This window comes from Chionomys nivalis, chromosome 4, assembly GCF_950005125.1.
Source record: "Chionomys nivalis chromosome 4, mChiNiv1.1, whole genome shotgun sequence".
Classification (NCBI taxonomy): Eukaryota; Metazoa; Chordata; class Mammalia; order Rodentia; family Cricetidae; genus Chionomys; species Chionomys nivalis.
The window spans coordinates 112,609,680-112,633,137 of record NC_080089.1 but is presented as its reverse complement, the minus strand read 5'-3'; the positions used below and the strand labels follow the sequence as shown (position 1 = coordinate 112,633,137).

The following is a 23,458-nucleotide window of genomic DNA, read 5'->3' as shown; positions in this document are numbered from 1 at the left end:
TCTTCTCGAAAATCCTCTGAGTACAGAGATGGGAGGCGCAGCTTCTAGGCCAAGTCATCTGCCAGCCAGTCTTCAGGCAGGACACCTATGGTGCTCCCCAAATCAAAGAGTTGATTTTTTATATATATATATGCAGTGGAGAAAATGTCTGAGACAATTTCTAATTCTTTAGTAATATGATGCATTTTTATTTAACCTTTTTATTATTGTATAAAAATCTGATACATGTATGCAATAGGTTTTGATCAAATTCTTCCTCAGTCCCTCTCCTGTAGTTCCTCACATACAACCCTCATTTTTTCCTCCAGATTTCACGTGCCCTACCTCCACCTTTAAACCTACTCCGTCCACTTAATGCTGCTTCTATCTGCATGGCTGTAGGGCCATCTGATGGAGCATGGGCATCCTCTCACAAGCCTCATTCCTAAGGAAAACTGACTTAAGGAAGTAATTTTACAAAGTGGTTTTGGACATGGGCTCACACACATGCAATCATACACACATACACACACACACACACACACAAAGCCTAAGATATTTTTCAAATATTCTTAATTTTTTTAATTCTTTTTTTTTCGTTGTCCTAGGGACTCACCATGGCCCTCTACGTTGCAATGGGTTACGAAGCAAATGACATGATTTATTTTTGAAATGCTTGAAAGAGCACACATTTTAGTCATTAAAATTCTTCTGATAGCTTTGATGCTTTGTGTAAATTTTACCAGAAATGAGGATGTTTGGCTCACAAGGTTGGATGTTCCAAGTCACGAATAATTTATCCAGTGCTATGATTGCAAAATCCCAAATATTTCTCAAGAGCGGAAGCCTCTGATTAAGCATAACACATGATGGGGTGGATTTGTTTTTAAGTCTGTGTCTTATAATGCTTAGAGCTTTCAGATCATGAACTGAGAGTTCTCTGTTGAGGTGAAAGAGTTAAGCTGAACATGATTTTCCTCAAGACTTTTCTTCCTCTGTGTGTCAAACCGGATCCAGAACATTCTGCCAATGCTAGATCGGGTTCTCATGTACTGTAGTTTGACTGTGGGAATTGTGTGAGCCGTGAAATCAGTTTCTCTGAGCAGTAGCGGTTGTTTAGGAGAACAGAGGAGGAGGAAGGAGACAAACGAAGGGCAGGCAGCTGCTGCAGCAGCAACCAAATTCTTCAGTGTTTCGAATGACTGAAGCCGGCAGTTGCGAGTCAAGAAACAAGAAAGAAGCAGGACCCTGAACGTGTGTTTATGTTTAAACGGCAGCTCTTACAAAACCCCTGGAAGCTTTACACAGTGACCAGAACCTTATAAGACCCTGCTTAACGCATTGTCAGGTGGCTGGCTCCACCCTGGAGCTGGTCTGCAGGGCAGAGCTGGGAAGGCCTGGGGTACCTCATGGAGTAATGGTGACACTGGAGTGAGCCAGGCCAGATGAAAGGGGCCGGTCAAGGCCTCTGCATCCGGTGCTGTCTTTCCAAACATACTAGAGTGTGCTCACTTCAATTTATCACAAGCACAGGTCAGATTTCAGATGGCTGGGGCTGGCAGCCTCGCAGGACACTTCATTGCGAAACTAGAGAAGAAAATAAGTATGCTGTGGCTAACCCTGCTATTCACCTACGGGTCTCACTCTTGTTTCCAGAGCTTTGTCCCTGCCCCTTTGGCACTCCTAGCGGCCTGTGCCATCATTACTGGGACAGCTTGGCCTTTTCCGATGTGGCCCCAAGTATTCAAATGAAATTGTCACTGCTGGGTGGTACAACGTAACGTGCTTTGACACGGCGTGATTACAGACAGAGAAAACAGACTTTTATTGCATTTATTCTCTCAGAAAAGTGTCTCTGGTGGCTCACAGCAGACATCCACTTAGTTAGATCTGAATGAACCCAAAGTGAGCCATCTGCATTGCCCGCTGTCTTTGTGTTCTTAGAAAGAGACCCCAGCAGGCCTGCCACGGCTGTAAAATGGTGTTAAGAGAAGATGATCGTACTTAGAACCCAGAAGGGATGACTTGTAACTTTCAAACCAGAGTAAAAATAGGGTAGGCACATGGGGGGGCAGCAGCCCGTTCTCTTCTTTGCTTGCTCCTGTATTCACAAAATCCACAGCTGCACATTGTACCCTCCGGTTATGTTTGGTCTTCATGTAAAATATGTGTCATTCCAGGACAAAGAGAAAGGGCTTGATTGGTGGGGATTGGCAGGCAGCTTTTATCCGCGCTGTCTGTTGTCTATGTGAGCTCCCAGAGAGAGGTTTAGGAGAGAAGGGACTCAAGGCATGAGCCGCCTGTCTTTACCTCCTAGAATAAAATTTCACTAATGCAGCCATCTGTGGGAGGTAAGGGCTCCCATTTCCTCTCTGGCTCATGTCTCTGCTAGGAGGAAGCTTTTCCTCAAAGAGGCAACAGGGAGTAGACCCCGTGGGAAGGTGCAGAGGCAGATGAGAATTCTTTTATTCCTAGAAAAGGAAGTTTTCTACTACAAAACAAAGAAAACGTAGAAATAAGAATACGATTAAAGGTTCTAGTAGGAAGGAAATGTAAAGATGAAGAAACTTGTATTTTCCTGTTCCTAAATATTTAGAATGAGGGAAATATATGTCTTGCTTTTCTTATTCAAATACCTTATGATTTGAGGGTTCTTGTCATTAATGACTGAATATATATATATACACACATATATATATGTATATGTGTGTGTATATATATTATTCTCTATATTTAAAATGTCATTGATGGAGTTGGGAAGTTGGGTCTGCAGTTAAGAGCATTTACTGCTCTTCCAGAGAACATGAGTTCAGTTCTCAGCACCCGGGCTGGTTCACAACCACTTATAACTCCAGTTCTAGGGACTGACTCCTTCTTTTCACCTCCACGGGCGTGACTGTCACAGAGAGAGAGAGAGAGAGAGAAAGAGAGAGAGAGAGAGAGAGAGAGAGAGAGAGAGAGAAAGAGAGAGAGAAACAACAAAGTGAAGACCATATACAGTTTATTTTCTGAAAACCCTTGCAGATACACCTGAGCCAGGGCAGTCCTGCCGAGATGAACATGATGCTGGAATGGGAAAGCAATCTCTCCTTAGATTATACATGAAATCCTGGCATTTCACACAAAAACCTCATCTTATAAATATTTGTATCTAGTATTAATTATAAAAAAGGAATAGGAAAGTAGCCAAAATTCTAAAAAGACGACATTATGGTTTTGTGTATTCCTTTAGCTTCCTCTTATATGTAGGGACCCCAAATAATTCTCTCTAGGTATCTTCCACACAGTGGTTTTTCAATAAAAGTGCCACAGGGCTAATAACTGTCCTACTGTGTGACCATAGGCAGCAAGCTATCCAAATACAGTGCATCGTTCTCACAGTGTGGCTGAGTTAGCACTGCTCAGGCTTTGACCATGGCTGATGTTGGTCAAGATCCCCAATGCCACCACTTACTGGAGAGGAAGTTTGGCTCCTCCAGCCTCCATGCCCTCATGGATGCAACCTGCCTCTCCTGGTTGCTAATTTAGTCATTTGGCGAACATCTATTGAATGCTTTCAACTGCTGAGCTGCCTTGTGTAGGAGGAAGAAAAGGTCTCAGGTTAGTTCTGTGACATCCCCCTGGGCAGCCACATTGATGACACATTGAGCAGTGATAACCTTGTCAAGTCTCACGAGCCCACCATGGTAGCTATGACAACTGATGGTCATTCATGTGCACATGTCAAATTAAACTCCCCCATCCCTTCCTATAACCCTTTCTTGCATATTGTTATAGGAACAACTTGATAGAAATATATAATCTCATGTTAACTTCCCCATACTTTCTCCCTCCCCTCCGCAGAATGGAGTCTACCGAAAAATGTGAAGTGGTAATTCAACATTTTAACGGAAAATATCTGAAAACACCACCAGGCATCCCAGGTAAGAAATGCCATCAGAAGTCATTAAAAACTGTCTTGGCTTCTGGCTAATGTTAATTCATTTGCCTACTGTTGGAGGGATTAAATCATTGCCTACCTTTGGAGGGGTTAAATCATTGCCTACCATTGGAGGGGTTAAATCATTGCCTACTATTGAAGGGGGTAAATCATTTGCCTGCTGTTGGAGGGGTTACATCATTGCCTACTGTTGGAGGGGTTAAATCATTTGCCTACTGTTGTAGGGGGTAAATCATTTGCCTGCTGTTGGAGGAGTTACATCATTGCCTACTGTTGGAGGGGTTAAATCATTTGCCTACTGTTGTAGGGGGTAAATCATTTGCCTACTGTTGGAGGGGTTAAATCATTGCCTACAGTTGTAGGGGGTAAATCATTGCCTACTATTGTAGGGGTTACATCATTGCCTACCATTGGAGGGGTTAAATCATTGCCTACTGTTGTAGGGGTTACATCATTGCCTACCATTGAAGGGGTTAAATCATTGCCTACTGTTGGAGGGGTTACATCATTGCCTACCATTGGAGGGGTTAAATCATTGCCTACTGTTGGAGGGGGTAAATCATTTGCCTACTGTTGGAGGAGTTACATCATTTGCCTACTATTGGAGGGGGTAAATCATTGCCTACTGTTGGAGGGGGTAAGTCATTGCCTACTGTTGGAGGGGTTAAATCATTACCTCCTGTTGTAGGAGGTAAATCATTGCCTATTGTTGTAGGGGTTACATCATTTGCCTACTGTTGGAGGGGGTAAATCATTTATATTCTGTTGGAGGTATTAAGTTATTGACATACTGTTGGGGTTACATCATTGGCATACTGTTGGAGGGGGTATATTATTTGCATACTGTTGGGGGTAAATCGTTTGCCTACTGTTGGAGTGTTATAAAGGTGCATTTTTTCACATCTCCTTTTTTCAAATCTGATCTGTGCATGTTGAGTAGTATGTATGGTGTATGACATGTGTATGTGAGGGCTAAAGGGGAGTACTAGATGTCTTTTCAGTCTCTGTTTTATTCTATTGAGACATGGTCTTTCACTGAACCGGAAGCTCACTAATTTGGTTATCCTGATGGCCAGTGAGCTCCAGGGATGCGCCTGTCTTCATCTGCAAGTGCATAGCCATGCCTAGCTTTTACATGGATGTTGGGGATCTGAACTTGGACTCGCATGCTTGTATAGCAAGCACCTAAGCTGTAGATCCATCTCCCCACTTCCTAATTGTGTACGTGTGTGTAAACACTATTTAAAAACTCATTCCCAGACTTTCTGGGTGATTCTTCGTTGTGGTGTGTTTGAATTGTTGCTGTTGATTCCCTGAAGTGGGTTAGAAGAGGAACAGAGCAAAGTGCAGGTGTGCTTGAGATGAATGATGCTTGTGACACTCGACTTGAGTGCTGAGTCCTTCATCTGCCTTGTATTAAGTGGCTGTGCCGTGATATTCATAGCAGAGATGAAGAGCTCATACTGGACCCCAACCACCACTGTCCACTTGTAAGAAAACTTTATGGCAATTTGGCAGTCATGAAATCTGAGTGCAAAAATTTTACAATAATATAAGTGACAGTTTGAGAAATTGTTGAAAGCTGCAATCTATACTATCCCATAGCGTTTTATATTTTCTCAAGGCAGAAATCTTAAGAGTTTTATATACATTGTAAAAAGATACCACTTTTGGTTATCAAGAGTTACATTTAACATAAAAAATAAAATGTATCATGTCTATCAGAATTATTGATGCTTTAACTTGGCTTAACCTGCTAAGGAACAAGAAAGGTATTTGGTGTTGGATGATTACATTGAAAAATAGCTCATGAGACCTGGGCATGGTGGTTCACTCCTGCCTTCCTAGCACTTGGGAGGCAGAGGCAGGAGAATCAGGAGCTCAAGGTCATCTTCAGCTGCATGGAGACTTTAAGGACAGCCTGGACTACCTGAAATCCTATCTTCAAAAATGATATTGCATATTAATATATAAAAAAATTAAGATTGAATGAAGTGCTGTGCTGAGACAAATTATAGCATACTAAGAGCCTTTTAGTGAATGTTGGTTATTGTATGGCTCTTTTGATGATGACCTATATCAAAGGGGAAAAAGTATATATATATGTGTGTGTGTGTGTGTGTGTGTACCTGTATATATATATATGTACATATATATGTATATATGTGTATATTAATTTATATTTTGGGTTTTGACAATTACTGTTATAACATCACTATCATTGGAATCCATAAAGGGTTTGGAAATTTGGCTTCTCAATTCCTTAAAAAAGATTGAAGTTACATAGAGGAGAAAATGTGAACGATGGGAGAGATTTTTTTTTTTTTTTTTTTGGTGGCATAGTCAGGGCTTTGTCCTGACTTGGTTGCTTGGGGAGGGTGTTAGTAAACAGGAATGCCCTTCGCAGAATGTTTGGATGATGGAGAAGATGCAAAGGCAAGTGATTGGTTAGTCGGTGAGTGCCATGCAGCCATGCTGGTGCCTTGATTTGGTTAGCTTCCACAGGGAGCACCCCCTGGGAACTGACTTCGTCGTGATCCACTAGGAGACATATGGTGTTGTTAGGAAAGCTGCCACAGTTTTCTTCTCAGCATGGAAACTGTCTTTGCATTTTAGGAGAAATAGTGTGGTCTTTTTTTCCCTTGTTAGTATAAATAGACATCTCAAGACATTCTGCCCAGAACTGGCTTTGAATAGACAAGGCACGTAAGTGCGTGTGCATGTGCATGTGTGTCTTCTGCTGAATCAGAAACTCAGCAATCTGGTGAGAATTGCTGGCCAATGTCTCCAGGGATTTGCCTGTTCTCCCGCTTCACAAGCTAAGATTGCAGACACACGCCACCATGCCTGCCTTTGATGTGGGCTCTAGGGATCTGAACTCAGGTCCTCATGCTTGTGTGACAAGCTCTTTACTAAATGAACCATCTTCCCAGACCCTACAGTTTCCTCATCTTAATCCCAGTTTACCCAACAGATGTCTGCAGACGCAGAAGGCATTGAATTAGGTGTGAATCCCATGGTTATGTTAAAGAGGTAAGGAATGAGCTAACTATGTGGAATCATTAATTAAAATCTGATCACAGGGTTTTAACTTTATAGGTTTCTTCCTTTGGGGAGGAAAAAAGACATACTGAAATCCATCTTGACCTGACAGGTTTGGAAATATTTTGTTTGGTTTTCCCCAAACATATAGGTAATTAAAATAATTTAATGCTAAAGTCAAGAAAAATCCCTACAGATTTTTAAATGTTCCAGCATTCTTCATGTGCACACAGGGAGGGCTAGCACCTTTTTTAACATCATAGCTACCCCCAATGGAAGCATGGTGCATCACACAAAGTTGCTTGTGAGATTTTATCCCCTTGATAGTTCATGGCAGCAAGAAAACCAACAGCTTGGCTCAGTTACAAAATACTCAGAGGCGGAACTTATGCTTCTGAGGCCTCGCCTCAGTGGAATAGAATTAAATGTGCAATGCTGATCATCAGGAGTTCTCAAGTTGGCCTTTGTTTAGCATAATTTTGGAAGTCAAATAGAGTTTAATAAAATCTTCAAATGCTAACAGAAGATATTAAATCTTTGATATGTAAATCTAATGTGAAACACAAGAGTATGTCATAAGAAACAGGTTTTGGGAAGGTATAATAGGAAATGTCCCCACAGGATCCAGTGTGGATGTCGTTGCAGGCAGGATGAAATGGGCCATATGTTGCTTACTCAGTTTGGCGCTCATGGCTTCTATGTGGATCCATTTAAAATATTATTTTTATAATTCATATTTTTGAAAAATTTAGTATGTGTGTATGTGCATGTGGGTGTATTTGTGAGTGCTGTTGCATTTAGCCATGGCGGACATGGGGAGGTTAACCAACACCCACTGTGGTTAGACCTTTCTTGCTTTCTGTCTTGTGTAAGGCAGGGTGTCTCTTGTTGTTTGTGGCTGTGTATTCAAGGCTAACTTGCCCATGAGGTTCTGGGTACCCTGTGATTGCCTGTGTCTTGCTGAAGATATACTTTAATCATAGACACTCAAGCTAATCCATTTGATTTTGACATGAGTTCTGGGGACTTAAATTTGGTCCTGATGCTGAAGTGGTCAGTTCATTACACATGAGTTTTGATAGCCCAGAAATTCATCTGTTAATTGAATTTTCTTTTCCATTGCAAAGACAAAGAGTTCAAGGTTACTAGCAGCTGCTGTAACACACAGAAGAGAGTCCTGGGAGTGGTTTTAAAATTTGATTATTTTTATTTCTGTGTGTGAAATGTATTTGTTGTTTTCATTTATGTCTGTGTGCTTGCTAATCCCTATGTGCACTTGTGTAGGGCTGATGATGGCAGCCAGAGAAGTTGTTGGATCCCTTGTAGTTGGAGTTGCAAGAGTTGTGAGTCAGTGTGGGTGCTAGGATCTGAACTTATGTCCTCTGGAAAAACAACAAGCCTTCACAATCACTGAGCCATCTCCAGCCTTGTGTCTTTCTGGTTTTCCTTCTTTAAGTGACCAGATTTCAACTCCTTTCAGTAGAATAGTTGAGAGAGCTTCTCTTTGCTGGTGGACATACTAATCATTTTTCGAAATAACATTAATTGATGTGACCTTCTTGAAACAAAGAATGAATATAATCAAACTCAGTGTAAAGAATTCTCAAGAACTAGTAAAAGAAACAGAATTCAAAAGCAATGAGAACTCCAGTCTTCTGCTGTAGCCTAGTTCCGTGTGTTTGGGGCCAGAAGTCTGTGACTGTGTGTGCACATGGATGTTTTCAATGTCGCAATATTTAAAACCATGTGCGAACAATCCAGTCATGTGCAATGACCAGAGCCACCATGTCCTAAGAAGGCTGTGGATATTAAATCACTCAGCATCCTATCTTGTTCTATGGGAGTGCAGAACAATTTGTGCTAAGTTTATATCACTCCCTTCTTTATTTGAAGATGGTTTGTGGAAGTAGGCACACACTGTGGAGCACACATGGGGCTCCGTTCTGTGACCCTTGGCAATGATGGTGACCCTTATAGGAAACACAAGGCTAATTAGGCCAAGTAATAATCTCTTTCAACTCCTGATCCCCGTAGTGCTGTTTCTACCAAGGATCAAGAAAGATAACTCTTTAAATACTGAGCCTTGACATGGTTATAAATTGTAAATTCAGAACCATCACTGTTAAGCACATTTGCAAGGATATCATCTAACATTGATCTCATTTATGAAGTCAACACCATTTGTGTTTTGATTATAGTATGAATAATTTGCTCATTAAATATTAGTTACATGGTTGTTAAGTTTTTCTTTGTGACACACATCAATGTGATGTTAAAGAGAATGATGTAGATACCACATTTAGGATCATCCTGGGTCTCTCTATATAGCAAGCCTCTTCCCATTAATTCATAAGAGGTCTAGTGTCAATGAGGGCATTGTGGATCTTTCCATTCCCACTATTAGAGCATCCCCAAATGGTTCAGATGATGCTCAACGGGATCAGGAAAGAGCAAGGAGGGCAGATGGGCAGATCAATGATACATATGTATGGATAGATAAGCGTAATGGGTAGTTGGATAGATAGATAGCAGAATCAAACTATAAAGTATTAGGACACCTGGATGAGGAAGCTTAAAAAGATTGAACATTACAGTTGTCACTAACGAATCAGAAGGTGAGGTCAGCCTCACATATCAAATAGTGCCAGTCATGTGAACATTGCATCAGTACCATTAGCAGAAAGAGGTCCTGCAATGATCCTTCCCCCAGAGAGCAGAGACAACACAGTGTTCCACAAATGTTGCATGTCCTGTGTATTGATCTTGATGCTTCCTGGGCAAAACGAATGCTCATTAGTTGCTTGCCCGCCTCACCCCAGGCATTTCTGTGTTCCGTAATGAATTACACAGCTATGCGGGCCAGCCCCAAAGCATTTCATTTCCAGCTAGCTGGCGGAGCAAAGGCTAAGTTCCCAGAAACCTCAGGGCTCTGGAGGGCATGAACTCAAAAGGATCGCTTTCAAAGAGGCCCTGAAGCAGAGTGACCCACAGTGTGGGAAAGGCTTTCACATCTAAGGACACCCATTGATGAACACAACCTACATGCTGCATTGTGGGCAAATAAATCACGTTCTGTTCTCAGATGAGACTTCCGCCTGTGAGCGCGTGTTTCTGTCAGCAAAGCTGTCTTTCTAGAAGAAAATGGAATCATCCATGTCTGTTCTTAAGATTTCCTTATTCTTAGATAATTGCTCCTAATCCCAAATGAACTCCAGGAAATCTGGGAGAGTTGAAAGACATCTTGTCATATTAGAGAATGCTTTCCATTTCTAAGAGACCTTGTTCATAATAGCAATTTGGACCAGCTAGTGAACTAGAGAAATCCTTTTTTCTGTGACAGAAATTTTATCTTTTATAGTCTTGATGTCTTGACATAGTAAATTCACTGTTTCTCCTTTCTTGAAATAAGTAACAATATGTAAATTATGAATGTATACGAACACTTTATGAGAGTGTCAGAGAAAAATTTCTAAGAGTGTTTTTTTTCACTGTAAGAAAATATGGGGTTGGTTATATGGCTTAGTGAGAAAAGACATTTGCTGACAAGCCTATGAATTTGATCATCAAGATGTTACACACACATACACTTACAATAAATATAATCCAACTATTTTTAAATAAATATTTGTTTAAACTTAACACTCCTTTCAAAGCAAAGCAAATGCCAACAGCATATTTAAATGCAATATATGTTAAAATATAAAATTTAAAATCAACTTAGATATCTTGTGTATAGGAAATGCTGGAGACCATTAGCATTGGTGTTCCTTTCATGGTTCACTCTAAGTCCAGAAACACAGTTCTAGCTTGGAAATAGGTCACAAATAGAAAAGTATTGTGCTACACAGTAGACAAAAATATATTCTTATTGCTGTGCTCAATGCACCATTGCATTGAAGGGAACAAAGCCTCATATGGGGCCTGGCACGATTGCTCAGTGGAAAAGATACTTGTCAACAAATCTGACTTGAGTTCAATCTCGAGAACCTACATGGTGGAAGAAGACACCAACTATTGAGGACTGTCCTCATTACAAAGAGAAAGTACTTTCTTAAATCAAACTAAAATTCATATTTCAGATAGACTTTGTAAGACATTCAACCCAGTTGGGTATCAGGTTTTGATTTCACTTAGTGAGTTTTAGCAGTACTTAAGGGGTGTTGTTTTTCTGTTCTTTCATTTTTCTTTTTTTCTTTTTTTAATTTCTATGAATGTCTGTGTACCATGTGCATAGAATTACTGTGAAGGCCAGAAGAGGGGGTTGTTTCCTGGAGTTATGGATGGTTGTAGCTGCCGTTTGGTAATGAGAACTGAACTTGGATCCTTTGCAAGAACAGCCAGTGCTTTTAACCACTGAGCCATCTCTCCAGCCCCTTCCTGACCCCCTTATTTACTCTTCTTTTTAGATGATGTCTTGTGTCTCTCCAGCTGGTTGCTGGTCTGGAACTCACTCTATAGCCACAAATGAAATTGAACTTCTAATCCTGAAGTTCTCACTGCCTAAATGCTAAGATTACACATGTCTACAGATCTGGGACTAGAACCCAGGGCTTTGTGATTATTTGGTAAGCACTTAACTACATTTTTACAAAAAATTTCATCATTATTTCTATATATTAAATACAAAGTAGGCTTGTAAAAAAAAGTAGAATTATTGTTGTTGTTGTGATAGTGTTAGTGTGCTTCAGAAAGCAACCAGAAAATATCTTGGTCAATGGTGTCTTCAGTTCTGTATGAATTGTTTGGCCATTGACTTGGCCCATCCTGTCTTAGCCTTCTGTGGACCATGCTGGTCTTAGCAAGGTAAATACATAACTGTTTAATGTAGGAGAGAAGAAAAAGACAAGGGTAATACAGTTGTAAACTGGATAATGAGTTAAATAGAAAAGACACAGATTCATCTAGAAGGGACCACAAAGGTCAGAAAAAGCAGTGCCCTGTGTCTCATGCCCACCCCCTTCTATACTTTTAACTACAAGTGACAATGGCCATCTCCAGTTCCTCTAACATATCTACAACATACACTTTAGTTTCTGCACGTTCCCTCCTTGGACAAAAATTGACCAGGGCTCAACCAACCCAGGCGCCTTATACAAACTTGGAGAGTTGTTGACCTCTGGAATAACCCTGTACTGGTGGAATTTACCATAAAATGAATATTTCACAAATACACATTAGTTCCCTGGCTTATATTTTTGTGTCTTGGCTCAACACCATTGATTTTCTTTGCCAGAAGAATGCTATAATGCTTATTATCAATAACTTCCAATATTATCATGTATAGATTTTAATTGGTACAATAATGTCAAAGCTCTGGTGCCCATCAGAATGTGTGTGAGCTCTGGTTATTGAATGAGGTTGAGACAGAGAAGGAGAGGCCCATATTCATCTCAATGATCATGACGAACTTCACCACTGATTTCTCAGCTAGTAACCACATTTAGGTTTGTGCACACTTCCAAATGGAAGATTTGACAGGAAGACCGTCCCAAACCCACAGTAAATTGTTAATTTTGTTTCTAAGAGTGTTGGGCGTTTGCCTCCTGTCAATGTTGCTAATGAGTAAGCTATTTCAGTGTCTGCCTAAGTATGTCTGATTAGCAAGCAAAGAGAGTTGAGTGGCTTAAGACCAATTAAGGCACAAGCCAGGGAGAGCAAACTGAATAATTAAGTGCTTGGTGCCCTTCTAAATATGCGATTTCACTTAGTGGATTTCATTTAAAACAAATTCTAACCCATTTCTAGATAAATGGTTAGTATTCTGAATTAAATATATTCTAGTCTCTCCCAGCAACTGTCAAGATGCCTACCATATATCCAACTCATTACTTAAGATCTTTTTTTTTTTTTAACAATGAAGTCTGGAAAGACAATACTTTGAGAAGGCTGAATGGGAGCTCTCATTAGGCAGGCTCTGTAGTAGCCCTCATTTGTTTATCTTATTATCTCCCTCCTCTGACTTCTTAAGTCTTTAAGCCCATGATTGATAGATTCATTATTTTTCTATTATTTAGCCTTTTTCAGTTCAAAACCACAACTGTCCCATCACAAATGAGCGTATTCATGCCTTATTTTCTGATTTTATGTCTTGCAAAGGCATCTTTGTCCCATGATCTGTCAACTATCTCTAAACAAAGCAAAGTAACAACAGCAAAAGAGAGTGTTGACCTTTATCTCTCTCCCCTTGCCTCTTTTTAAAGAGTGGTTTTATTTGTTTCACGTGTATGTGTGTCTGTCTGTGTGTGGGTACTCACACATGTGTGTGGCACACAAAGACCATAAGAGAGGGCTGCGCTCTCAACCGCTGGGTCCCTCTTCAGCCCCCCTTGCCCTTTTTTCTTTAAATAATTACTTACAAACTCTAGGAATACAGCTCCTACACTTTGCTGTTTGGTTCAGTCATCCAAACCAATGTTCAGAGGAAGCAATAATAATCATTATTTGCTCATTGATAAATAAATAATTTGTTAACATACGGACATGGTAGACAGGACCCAAAGCACTCTTGATGCTACCTCCCAGAATTATAGCTATGTTTTTACATCCAAAAGCAGAATTCGGGAATTAAGCCAGACTCAAAATTCAAAACTCATGTGGATTACCTGGTGAGTCAAATGAAGAACTAATGTTCTTAAAAGTTCAAGAGATCAGAGTAGAGAAAGCAGGGTAGAGAGTGGAGTCACCACCATTGGCCTTGGCTGTGGAGGAAGGCGGGTAGCCCCTTAGAAGCTGAAAGAACAAGGGTGTGGATTCTCCTCTCAAGCCTCCAGAGATAAACTCAACCCTATGGATATGCTGAGTTTAGCTCCTTGGATCTGTGTGTCACCCACAGACCCATATGATACAACTCCACACTCTTGATGTGTTCCAACACAGACAGATATCGCACTCATCCGATTAGAAGAGAAATCTTAAACATCAGCTTAGGACTTGCTTTAAATGAACTTCACCCCAGCTATATTCAACAACTGCTTATATGTAAAACAGGAAAAGAACCTCCTTATTTTAACTTAGTTTCTCTATGCCATTTCAGTAGGATGGATGAGAGTAAGACTACATAACATTGAAAAAAAAAAGCCATTACACAGAGAGGTGTTTGAGTCTCAAAACACATTCCTTTTTGTAATCATATATTTTAAATTATCATATAAAGAAGCGACTTTACATGAGGCCTTTTCATACACTCATAGTTTTGGCTTATAGATCCCCACCCCATACCCTCCCCAGTCCCTATTCCCCCCCTCACCCTATACCCTCCCCAGTCCCTATTCCTCTCCACCCCATACCCTCCCCAGTCCCTAATCACCCACTCCATACGCTCCCCAGTCTGTATTCCCACTTAAACCTTTAACGCCATCGTTGCTCATCCTGTCTTGATGGAGGTGGGTCATCTTTCTATCTGTTGTTTCATTGGTTAAGTAATAAAGAAACTGCCTTGGCCACTTTAATAGGACAGAAAATTAGGTGGGTGGAGTAAACAGACAGAATGCTGGGAGAAAGAAGCCGAGTCAGGGAGTCGCCATGATTCTCCCACTCCAGACAGACGCAGGTTAAGATCTTTCCTGGTAAGCCAGCTCGTGGTACTACACAGAATATTAGAAATGGGTTAGATCAATATGTAAGAGCTAGCCAATAAGAGGCTGGAACTAATGGGCCAGGCAGTGATTAAAAGAATACAGTTTCCGTGAAATTATTTCGGGGTATAAGCTAGCCATGCGGGCGGCCGAATGCCGGGGACGCAGCCCTGCCGCTCTTATTACAACACTGTCTGTCTTCTTTTGTATCACAAGAACATATTATGTTTTACCCACTAAAATAACATATGAGCTCAAAACTATCTGCAAACCTAAAATATTTCAGGAAAAGTATTTCAATTAATTTATGCAAATATGCTTCTCTTAGGCTTTAACTTTACTATCACCTTGGTAATTCCCAATATTGAAAAAGTAGAGTGGCTGAGAAAGAAAACTGAAACTTATAGCAGACGTCAGGTGGAAAGTTTAAAGGGTGCTCCATCCCTGCTTGCTTTCCCACGAAAGGCTGTGTCCTCAGGCTTCAAGGTTGTGTTCCCTATGGAGCTGTAAACTTCAGGCACAAATTGAAGTTCTCATGGGGGCTGGAACAGTAAATATAAATAAATATGCTATGATAACAAGAAGAATTCTTAAGATTCAAGTGATTTTCAAGCTTCCTTGGGGCCGGCAGAATGGCTCAGCAGGCTAAGGATCTCGCCTGGCAAACAAGCCTGGTGAGCTTGGCTTAATCATCAGGCCCCATGTAAGGTAGAAGAAGAGACCCAACTCCACTGAGTGGTCCTATGGCCTCCACACGTGCCCCACAGACATGCCTTCCGCAAACAAATCTCATGGAGACTGGTCTTTAGTTGAGGGTCCGTCTTCCTAAGGGTGTCAGTAACTAAGAGCTTCCGTAGATGACTGGGAACTGGGAACAAAAGACTGTAGCAGAGACCCTCAGGGATCCATAAGATCCTTTCCGACAATTTGCAAGTATTTTCATAATGATAATAATTCATTGTTGCTTTTGCCCTCTGATTTTTTCCCTGGTGGAGAGCAGTGACCCATAGGAGAAGTCAGCCAATGGCCATATGAGAAACCAGCTGTCCTCGACCAGCTACTCCAGAAATTATACAGATTTGTTGCTGATAGTCATATCTTTATTATTTAAAAAGGCTTTTTCCCTGTAACCCAGGCAGGCCTCAGATTTGCCACCTTCTGTCTCTGCCCCCCTCCAAATGCCAGCTTTATAGGTGAGAGTCACTATGATACGTTCCAAAGATTAATACAAGACTGCATTTACAGTATTTAATGTTGTAAATAACTTTAAAACATAAAAGTGTTTGTATTGTCTTTCAACTCAGCTGTCATTGCTATTTGAAAGTAAATTAAGTAGAAATCTGAAATCCATGTTTTTAAGTGAGAAATCTCAATAAATATTATATAAAAACAGCCTGTAGAGGAGAATTCAATAACTCTTTAAAAGTCTTTCTTGGTGACTCTTGGTATAATAAAATTTAAATCTTTTACTTTCCTAAGAGCCAGCCAAGATAAAGCTGAGTTAGGATATCCTTTTGATAGACTAGCTATGTTCTAGAAAGTTATTTTAATAGGAAGAATTAAGGATGAAAATTCATTTCAACATGTCCCAGTACTGTTTTGCATGAAAAAGCATGTGTGTGACAGTCCACAGTGTTTTATTTTATCGAATACAGAGGCTGCAGTGATTTTAAAAATATTTACCATTTTTACTAGTAAATAGCGTACTGCTTGACAAAATGTGTGAGTGTTTCATGAAGGGGTAGAGAAACAACAGGCAGGAATTGTGGAGAGGGAGCTGACATAAATTTTGAGTGGCCTGTGAGCCTGCCAGATGTGGAATTGGGTCTGAGACTAATATCAGAGCCAGAAGTTAACCACAGATGTGGCACAGGAGGCTTGACTGTCACATAGCCTAGAGTACGGCTTTTTTTTTTGGAGGGGGGGGGGTTCGAGACAGGGTTTCTCTGTGGTTTTGGAGCCTGTCCTGGAACTAGCTCTTGTAGACCAGGTTGGACTTGAACTCACAGAGATTCGCCTGCCTCTGCCTCCCGGGTGCTGGGATTAAAGGCGTGCGGCTTTTGGTGGGTTCTGACTTCTGAGCCTTCCAAGTGGACTCCACCATTGAGTGGAATTCCCCATGTGGAAGACACTCAGGAGGAACTTCCTAGTTACTAAGTTACTAGATGATAGGTAACACTGTAGCAACAAGGATTTCAACCCGAGTGTGTGATGAAGCAGTCTATGTGTGATGACAAACCTTGCCCACTTGATGGGATTACAGTCACCATGGAAATAAGGCTCTAAGGAATCTTGACTTGGTGAGAGATTTTCTGGATCAGGTTAATTGACCTGGGATGACCCACTCTAAATGATCCCACATCAGCTGGGAGCCCAGACTGAATCCAGCAAAGAAGGCAAGCTGAACTCAACATCTGTCTTTCTCTGCTTCCTGACTGGGAGTGCATGTGCCCCACGGCCTCATACCCCAGCCATCACTGACCCGACTGTGAGCCAACGTGAACCCTCCCTTCCTCAGGTTCCTTTAGTCAGGTGTTTGCCAGAGCAATGAGACAGGTGGCTGAGGCAATATACTATTTGTGCTCACATGATTTTTTTTATTTCCTGGTGGAAATGCTGAATCTTCTTTTTCAGAATCAGATGATCATGAATTCTTTTAAGTTATGGAATTTTAAACTAGTTTGTATTATCTGTAAGGAAATTGGTGCCCTGGTCATTCATAGCACCTAATTATTATTTTAAATGGAAAAAATGATTCCATAGGTAATTCAATATCAATTTCCTCACTTAATTTTTTATAAACAGATATAGTAATGTAGTAGATCCCATCAGACAGCCCATTCATTTTTTTCATTGCAACACAAGCATTTTACAACTTGGCTATACTTCATGTTCTTGATTCAAAGAACAGCATCCTCCCTGCTTATGATATGCTTCCTGTGAGGATCTCATGACTGCCCTCTTTGCCTTCTGTGGATCAGATTAATAAGACAGTACTATGGAGCGTGCCACTTGGCCTGTGGAAGAATGGGTGCTTCACCTTCTTAAAGATTTATTTCTAATTATGATTGTGTGGAGGTGACATGTGAAAGTAGGTTCCCAGAGAGGGCATAAGAATCAGTTATATCCCATGAAACGTGATTAAGAGTCACCTGGTGTGGATGCTAGAAACCTAATCCAGGTCCTCTGCAAGAGCAGGATAAACTATTGACCACTGACTGGGTCATTTCTCCAGCTCAAGGCTTGGCTTTTGATTTGATACTGTCATTTAGCTCCTCACAAAGCTCCTGATGGAGCCTCTCAGTTCTGTCAGAGTCCAGCAGTATAATATTTTTTTTTTACAAATGCATCAATAAGTTTAACAGAAACTGTATAGCTTGGCAGAGTTCTATGGAATTTACTATTATTGGCAGCATTGTAGATCTGTTAGCATTGTGAGAATATTGCCAGCGATATCTGCCTTCTAAACTGTGAGTATAATTTAGCAGTAGAAGCCTATGAGCTGCAGCCATTGGTGGACATTACCTGATAGCCAGGCTGTGTAAGAGATGGCTTTGCGGGACTGGAGAGATGCCTCAGCTCTTATTGCTCTAGAGGACCTGGGTTCATCTCCCAGCACTAACATAGCAAGCAGCTCACAAAACATCTGTAACTCCAGTCCCAGGAGACCTGACACCCTCTTCTGACCTCCCAGGTCACTGCAGGTACATCGTGCACAGGCATACATGCCGGCAAAACACTCATACACATTTAAAAATAATTTTAAAAAATCAAGACTTCAAAATAAATGAATCTTTAAAAAATAAAAAAGATTTTATGACTTACCTTGATGGTTCCATTCCTTTAGTCCCAGCATCCAGGAGGCAGAGACAAACAGATATCTGTGATTTCAAGGCCAACCTGGTCTGCATAGTGAATTCAGGCCAGACAAGGCTACAAGGGAAAAAAATGCCACTGATAGCAAAATAAGGGCTAGTTTTCATTTTGAGTCACATACGCAGTTGACATATCTTCTTCGAGAAAGAGTTCAAAAGTTTATGTTTTCATACATACACACAGCAAAAAGACTGAGAGGAGAAAGTGGGGAGAGTGGGGGAGGAAGAGGAAAAGAGAGGAGAAATTGTGATAGGAAGGGAGGGAGCAGAGAGAGGAGGTAAGTTGATGGGAGAGATGAGGGAGAGGGGAGGGGAGGGACAGAGAGGACCAGATCCCAGTGGTGCACTTCTTCTAACAAGGCTCCACTTCTGGAAGGTTCCAGAACCTCCGCAGACAGTACACTACCACCACTGGTAACAAAATGTTTAAACACATGAATGTATGGCACTCTCATTCAAACCACCACTGTACCACAATATTCACGAAAGTGTAGACTGTGGTGATCGCGGGTAAAGCAGCTACTAATCCTTATAAGAACCGAGATTCTTGTAATCAGTCACTTTGACCCTCTAGGGCTCAGGGCTCAGGAGCACAAGCCCAACTCTCATTAACATAAAAATTCTTCTCAAATATAAATACTATGCAGCTTGTGCAAATTTGTCTGATTTCCAATTCTGTGTTCCTTAACTTTCTCACCATGTCACATTTTTATGATTATTGTTAGTTACCAAACTGACACAATCTAGAATCACCTGAAAGATGAGTCACTGGGCATGCTCTATCAATTAGGTTAACTGAAGTGGGAAGTCCTGCCCACTGTGGGTGGCACCATTCCCCTAGCTGGGATCCTGGGCAATGTAAGTGGATAAGGGAGCTGAGCAGCAGCTTCATGCATCACTCTCTGCTTCCTGACTCTGGATGTGACATGAGCAGCTGCTTCAAGCTCCTGCTGCCTTTGTTTCCCACCATGACAGGTCAGATCCTTGAACTATGCACTGAAACAAACCTTTCCTCCCTTAGGTTGCTCTTGTTGGAGTATTTTATCACAGCAACAGGAAAAGATGCTAACACACACATTGAATTGCTTTCTCCTATCCGGGGTATCCATCTGTGATAAAGACAACTTGATGAGTTTTTGCTGTGTAGTTAACATGACCCACTGAATGGCAGAATCATGCCTTTTGACATCCCACCATGGCCTCTGATACCCAGCATTTGCACACAGGATGCTTAATATAGACACTGAACTGAATTGAAAATAGTTGAATACATTAGTGAGGTTCCTAACACTTCCTTAATTCTCTCCAAATACTGCATTCAATTAGCAGATGTGTGCAAAGTAAACACAGAGGCCATCAACTATGATGACTCCACATGGAAACATTTTGTCCAGTATGTTCTTCTTTGTAGATTTTAAAATAGGTGTATCCTGGAAGCTTTCTTTTGGGTGGATGGTGGTGAAAATCTCTTTCCTTTCAAAAGTGAGAGAACCCTTTTCATCTCCGTAAAGGTCAAATCTTCTCTTCTCTGTGCTCCCAGGTCGTGGTGCTCCCTTCTCCAGATGCAAAGTTAAAACACAAAGTAATGACCTATGGAAATTAGAAGAAGCAAGAGGAATATAAAATAAATGTTCTGGAAAACCAAGCATGCTGTTGGTTGCTCCCATTAATTCTACAACTAGTAATTAGATGTGCTTTTTCCAATGCATTTGAATATGCAGCTACTCCTATCAAAGATTGCTGTTTTCCTGATGTTTCCTGCAGAGATGTCCTTCTACATGGGGCTGAATGCCCTGTGCCATATACAAGATCACCTTCTATTTGACAGACACTGTTGTTTTGATAAATATTTATCCGGTTTTCCCGTGGTGGGTTCACAAAGTCTTTGGCCCACAGCACATGGATCTTCTTCCATGAACCTTTGTTAGCTTCTCTCAGAAAATTTTCATTGACCAGTTTTATTTACAGAGTTAATTCTCTTGCTGCCTCAGTCAGATTCTGCAGTAAAACAAATTGGTCTTAGATTCAGGAGAATTACTTGATATGGGAGGTGATGTATGCTGTGTGTATATTTCATTACCATTGGTTAATAAAGAAGCTGCTTTCAGCCATTGGCTTAACAGGGTCAAGCCAGGCTAAAAGAGATATAGAGAGAGTAGGCAGAGTCAGGAGGAAGCCATGAAGCCATCCACAGGAGACAGATGCTTCCGCCGGAGCTCACCAGTACTTTGCCAGTAGGCCACAAAAATGTGGGATACAAAGATTAATAGAAATGGGTTAATTTATGATATAAGAGTTAGCAAGAAACACATTTAAGTTATTGGTCAAACACTATTGCAAATAATAAAGTTTTTGCATGATTATTTTGGGACTAAGCAGCCGGGAATGATAGAGCAGCCTCCCACCAGCAATTACTTCTGTCTGTCCTTGCTCTTCATGGGGAACCATCATCTTTGAGTTCTCTCTTTTAATTCTAGTGCTTACGGATTTGCCATCTTCTGCATAGCTTTCCGTCTTTTTTGTGTCTATAGAGCCTCTCCTTCCCCTTCTCTCCCTTTACCTCGGTTTGTTCTGTCTTTTTGCCGAGAGCATGAGGGGAAGTCTCTGTGTGCAGACTAGCATCCTTGCCACTTTTTCTGTTTTAGTTTGAGTCTACAAACACCCCTGGATAGCTAGACGCTGTTCTCTTTGGGAGACTAGGAGAGCAAGATTTGTAGGGAAGATGTAAGTTGCCTGGGGTCAGACAAAGTAAATGAACTGAGTCCAGTGTCTAACGCTGGTGCTCATTAAATGTGTGACCTTAGACAACCTTCTTAAATCCTCTGTGCTCCAATTTCCTTATTGGAAAAATACAGCAAACCACAGACCTTTGTGTCTTGATGCTAAGATGACTATTCAGATCCACAGACCTTGTAGAATGTTCCTGGTGAATGCTACCAGCTATGCAGTACTCACTCTTAATTTGGAAGGCTCTCTAGTCTTTCATTGGGTAGAAAGGTGGGATAAAATAGCAAGAATGAGATTTACAGGAAAAATAGCACCCTTCTTTGCATGCCTATGATTGGATGGCCAACTTTCTTCCCTTAGTAAATAGGATGAGTTAATATTCTCTATGCGACACTGGGGAGATGCTCAGTGGGTAATGCTTGTCTCACAGGCATGAGGTCCTGAGTTCAGATCCCCAGCACTAATATAGAGGCCATTCATGGCAATGTGTATCTGTAATCCAAGTTCAGGGTGAGGATGGATGAGACAGAGAAAGGTAGATGGATTTTGGGAGCTCATCGCTTAAACAATCTAGACAAGTTGAAGAGCCCCAGTTTTAGTGACTGAAAAAGATAAAGCAGGGGAAATTTGAGGAAGACATCCATCTGGCTTCCAAACGCATGCTCACACAAATGCATGCTCATTCTCATGTGAACACACAGAGAAGCATGTGTATGTACACACACACACACATACACACACTCACTAAACTAGATTTGGTACAATTTTCATATGTAATTAAGTATTTCCTTTCTTTAGTTTCCTCCAGGCTTTTCTCCTCAGGCCTCCCTTGATTACTTCATGCACAGGCTAGTTTGCAGAAGAACAGGAACATTGGCTGTTGCTTTCTGAAAACCATTTGCTTTTTTTTGTAGACTGATTTTAATGAGCTATTCTTTTGTTTTAAAGAAAACCAATTTGTTTTTGGAAATTTCCTCTCCAGAAACAGTATTTCCTTAGAAACTAAGCTTTGGAGTGCTGTTCCCTCACTGTTCTGAGTAGAATATAAAATTTGAGAGTGAGTTCCAGGAAAGAGGGTGCAATATTAAAAAAGCCTCAGCTAGAATGACAGACCCGTATTTTCCCCATCTGGTCGCCATCTGTCTGGACTCTTTTTCTCGAATGGATGACAGGAGCCATGGAAACCAAGTGGGACTCGATCATGTTTTCTAAATTTCTTTCAATTCCTGAGGTGCCAGAAAGAAAAGGCCTTGCTATCAGTGCTGCTCTTGGTGTTGAAAAGTTCCATTTAGAAAATTGATTACCACTGCTACCTGATTCAAAAGGCATAGATAGAGTCCCTTCTGTGGTTATCAAGGAATTGTGAATCTCAGTTATGAAAGAAAGTGGTATCTATGGACATGAAAACAATTACTGCAATTTTAGATTAAGATAAAAATAAAATAAAATCTTTTTAATATATCATTTACAGACATTGAATTATGTGTATGGGTGTTTTACTTACACCTGTGTCTGTGTGCTACATGTATGTGGTGTTTGCTGAGACCAGATAAGTTCATTGAATCCCCTGGAACTGGAGTTGCAGTTGGTAATTCCCATATGTAAACCATTTTGAGAATTGGATCCAGGTCCTCCGCAAAAGCAGTCGGTGCCCTTCATGGCTGCGACATTTCTCTAGCCCCCTAAAATAAAATATTAATAACACAGTAGAAAGTCTAATATGATCTTTTTCAGACTCATCTGTCCCATGGCAGTGTGATATAGTATTTATAGATATTTATATTTTCTTTTCTTCAGCCATTCATTGTATTACTTTTAGTGAATGTGACATAAATTGTATTTCAGTGTGAATGATGAACACACGCAGGTAAACAAACAATAAAGAGACCAGAAAATGGGAATAAAAAGAGGAATAGGGGACTGTGTATAATGATCAGATGATAGTGCGCTTCCTACAGAAGCGTGAGAATCCATGTTTGATTCCCCCAGGACCCACACAAAAAGCTGAGTGTGCTAGCACCCAAAGCACCCCTCTCTGTGGATATAGACAGGTACATCTCTTGTTGCTTCTGGACAGCTCATCTATCTGAATCAGTGAGCTCTAGGTTCAGTGAAAGAGCCTGTCTCTAAAACTAAGATGGGGAGTGGTTGAGGAATACCCTAAGGTTGACCTCTGGCCTCTGCACATGAGTGTGCGTGCATATACACATACACGCACGCACACACACACACACACATACACGTGCACACACACACGGGGCATGGGGGAGGACTCAAGATAAGTGAACTAACTCTACAGAGATAAAAGAGGGGAGAAAGTT

At 41.0% G+C, this 23,458-nt stretch overlaps 1 protein-coding gene across 13 annotated transcripts in view; it reads left to right on the top strand.

Annotated features, from left to right (window-relative positions):
* The window catches only part of Rbms3 (RNA binding motif single stranded interacting protein 3), a 780,532-nt gene that overhangs the window by 550,810 nt on the left and 206,264 nt on the right, over positions 1-23,458 (top strand). For all 13 annotated transcript variants that reach the window (XM_057766769.1, XM_057766774.1, XM_057766771.1 and 10 more), the window contains exon 6: positions 3,823-3,902. In XM_057766769.1, the coding sequence (XP_057622752.1) occupies positions 3,823-3,902 (80 nt within the window). The remainder of the gene's footprint in view (positions 1-3,822; positions 3,903-23,458) is intronic.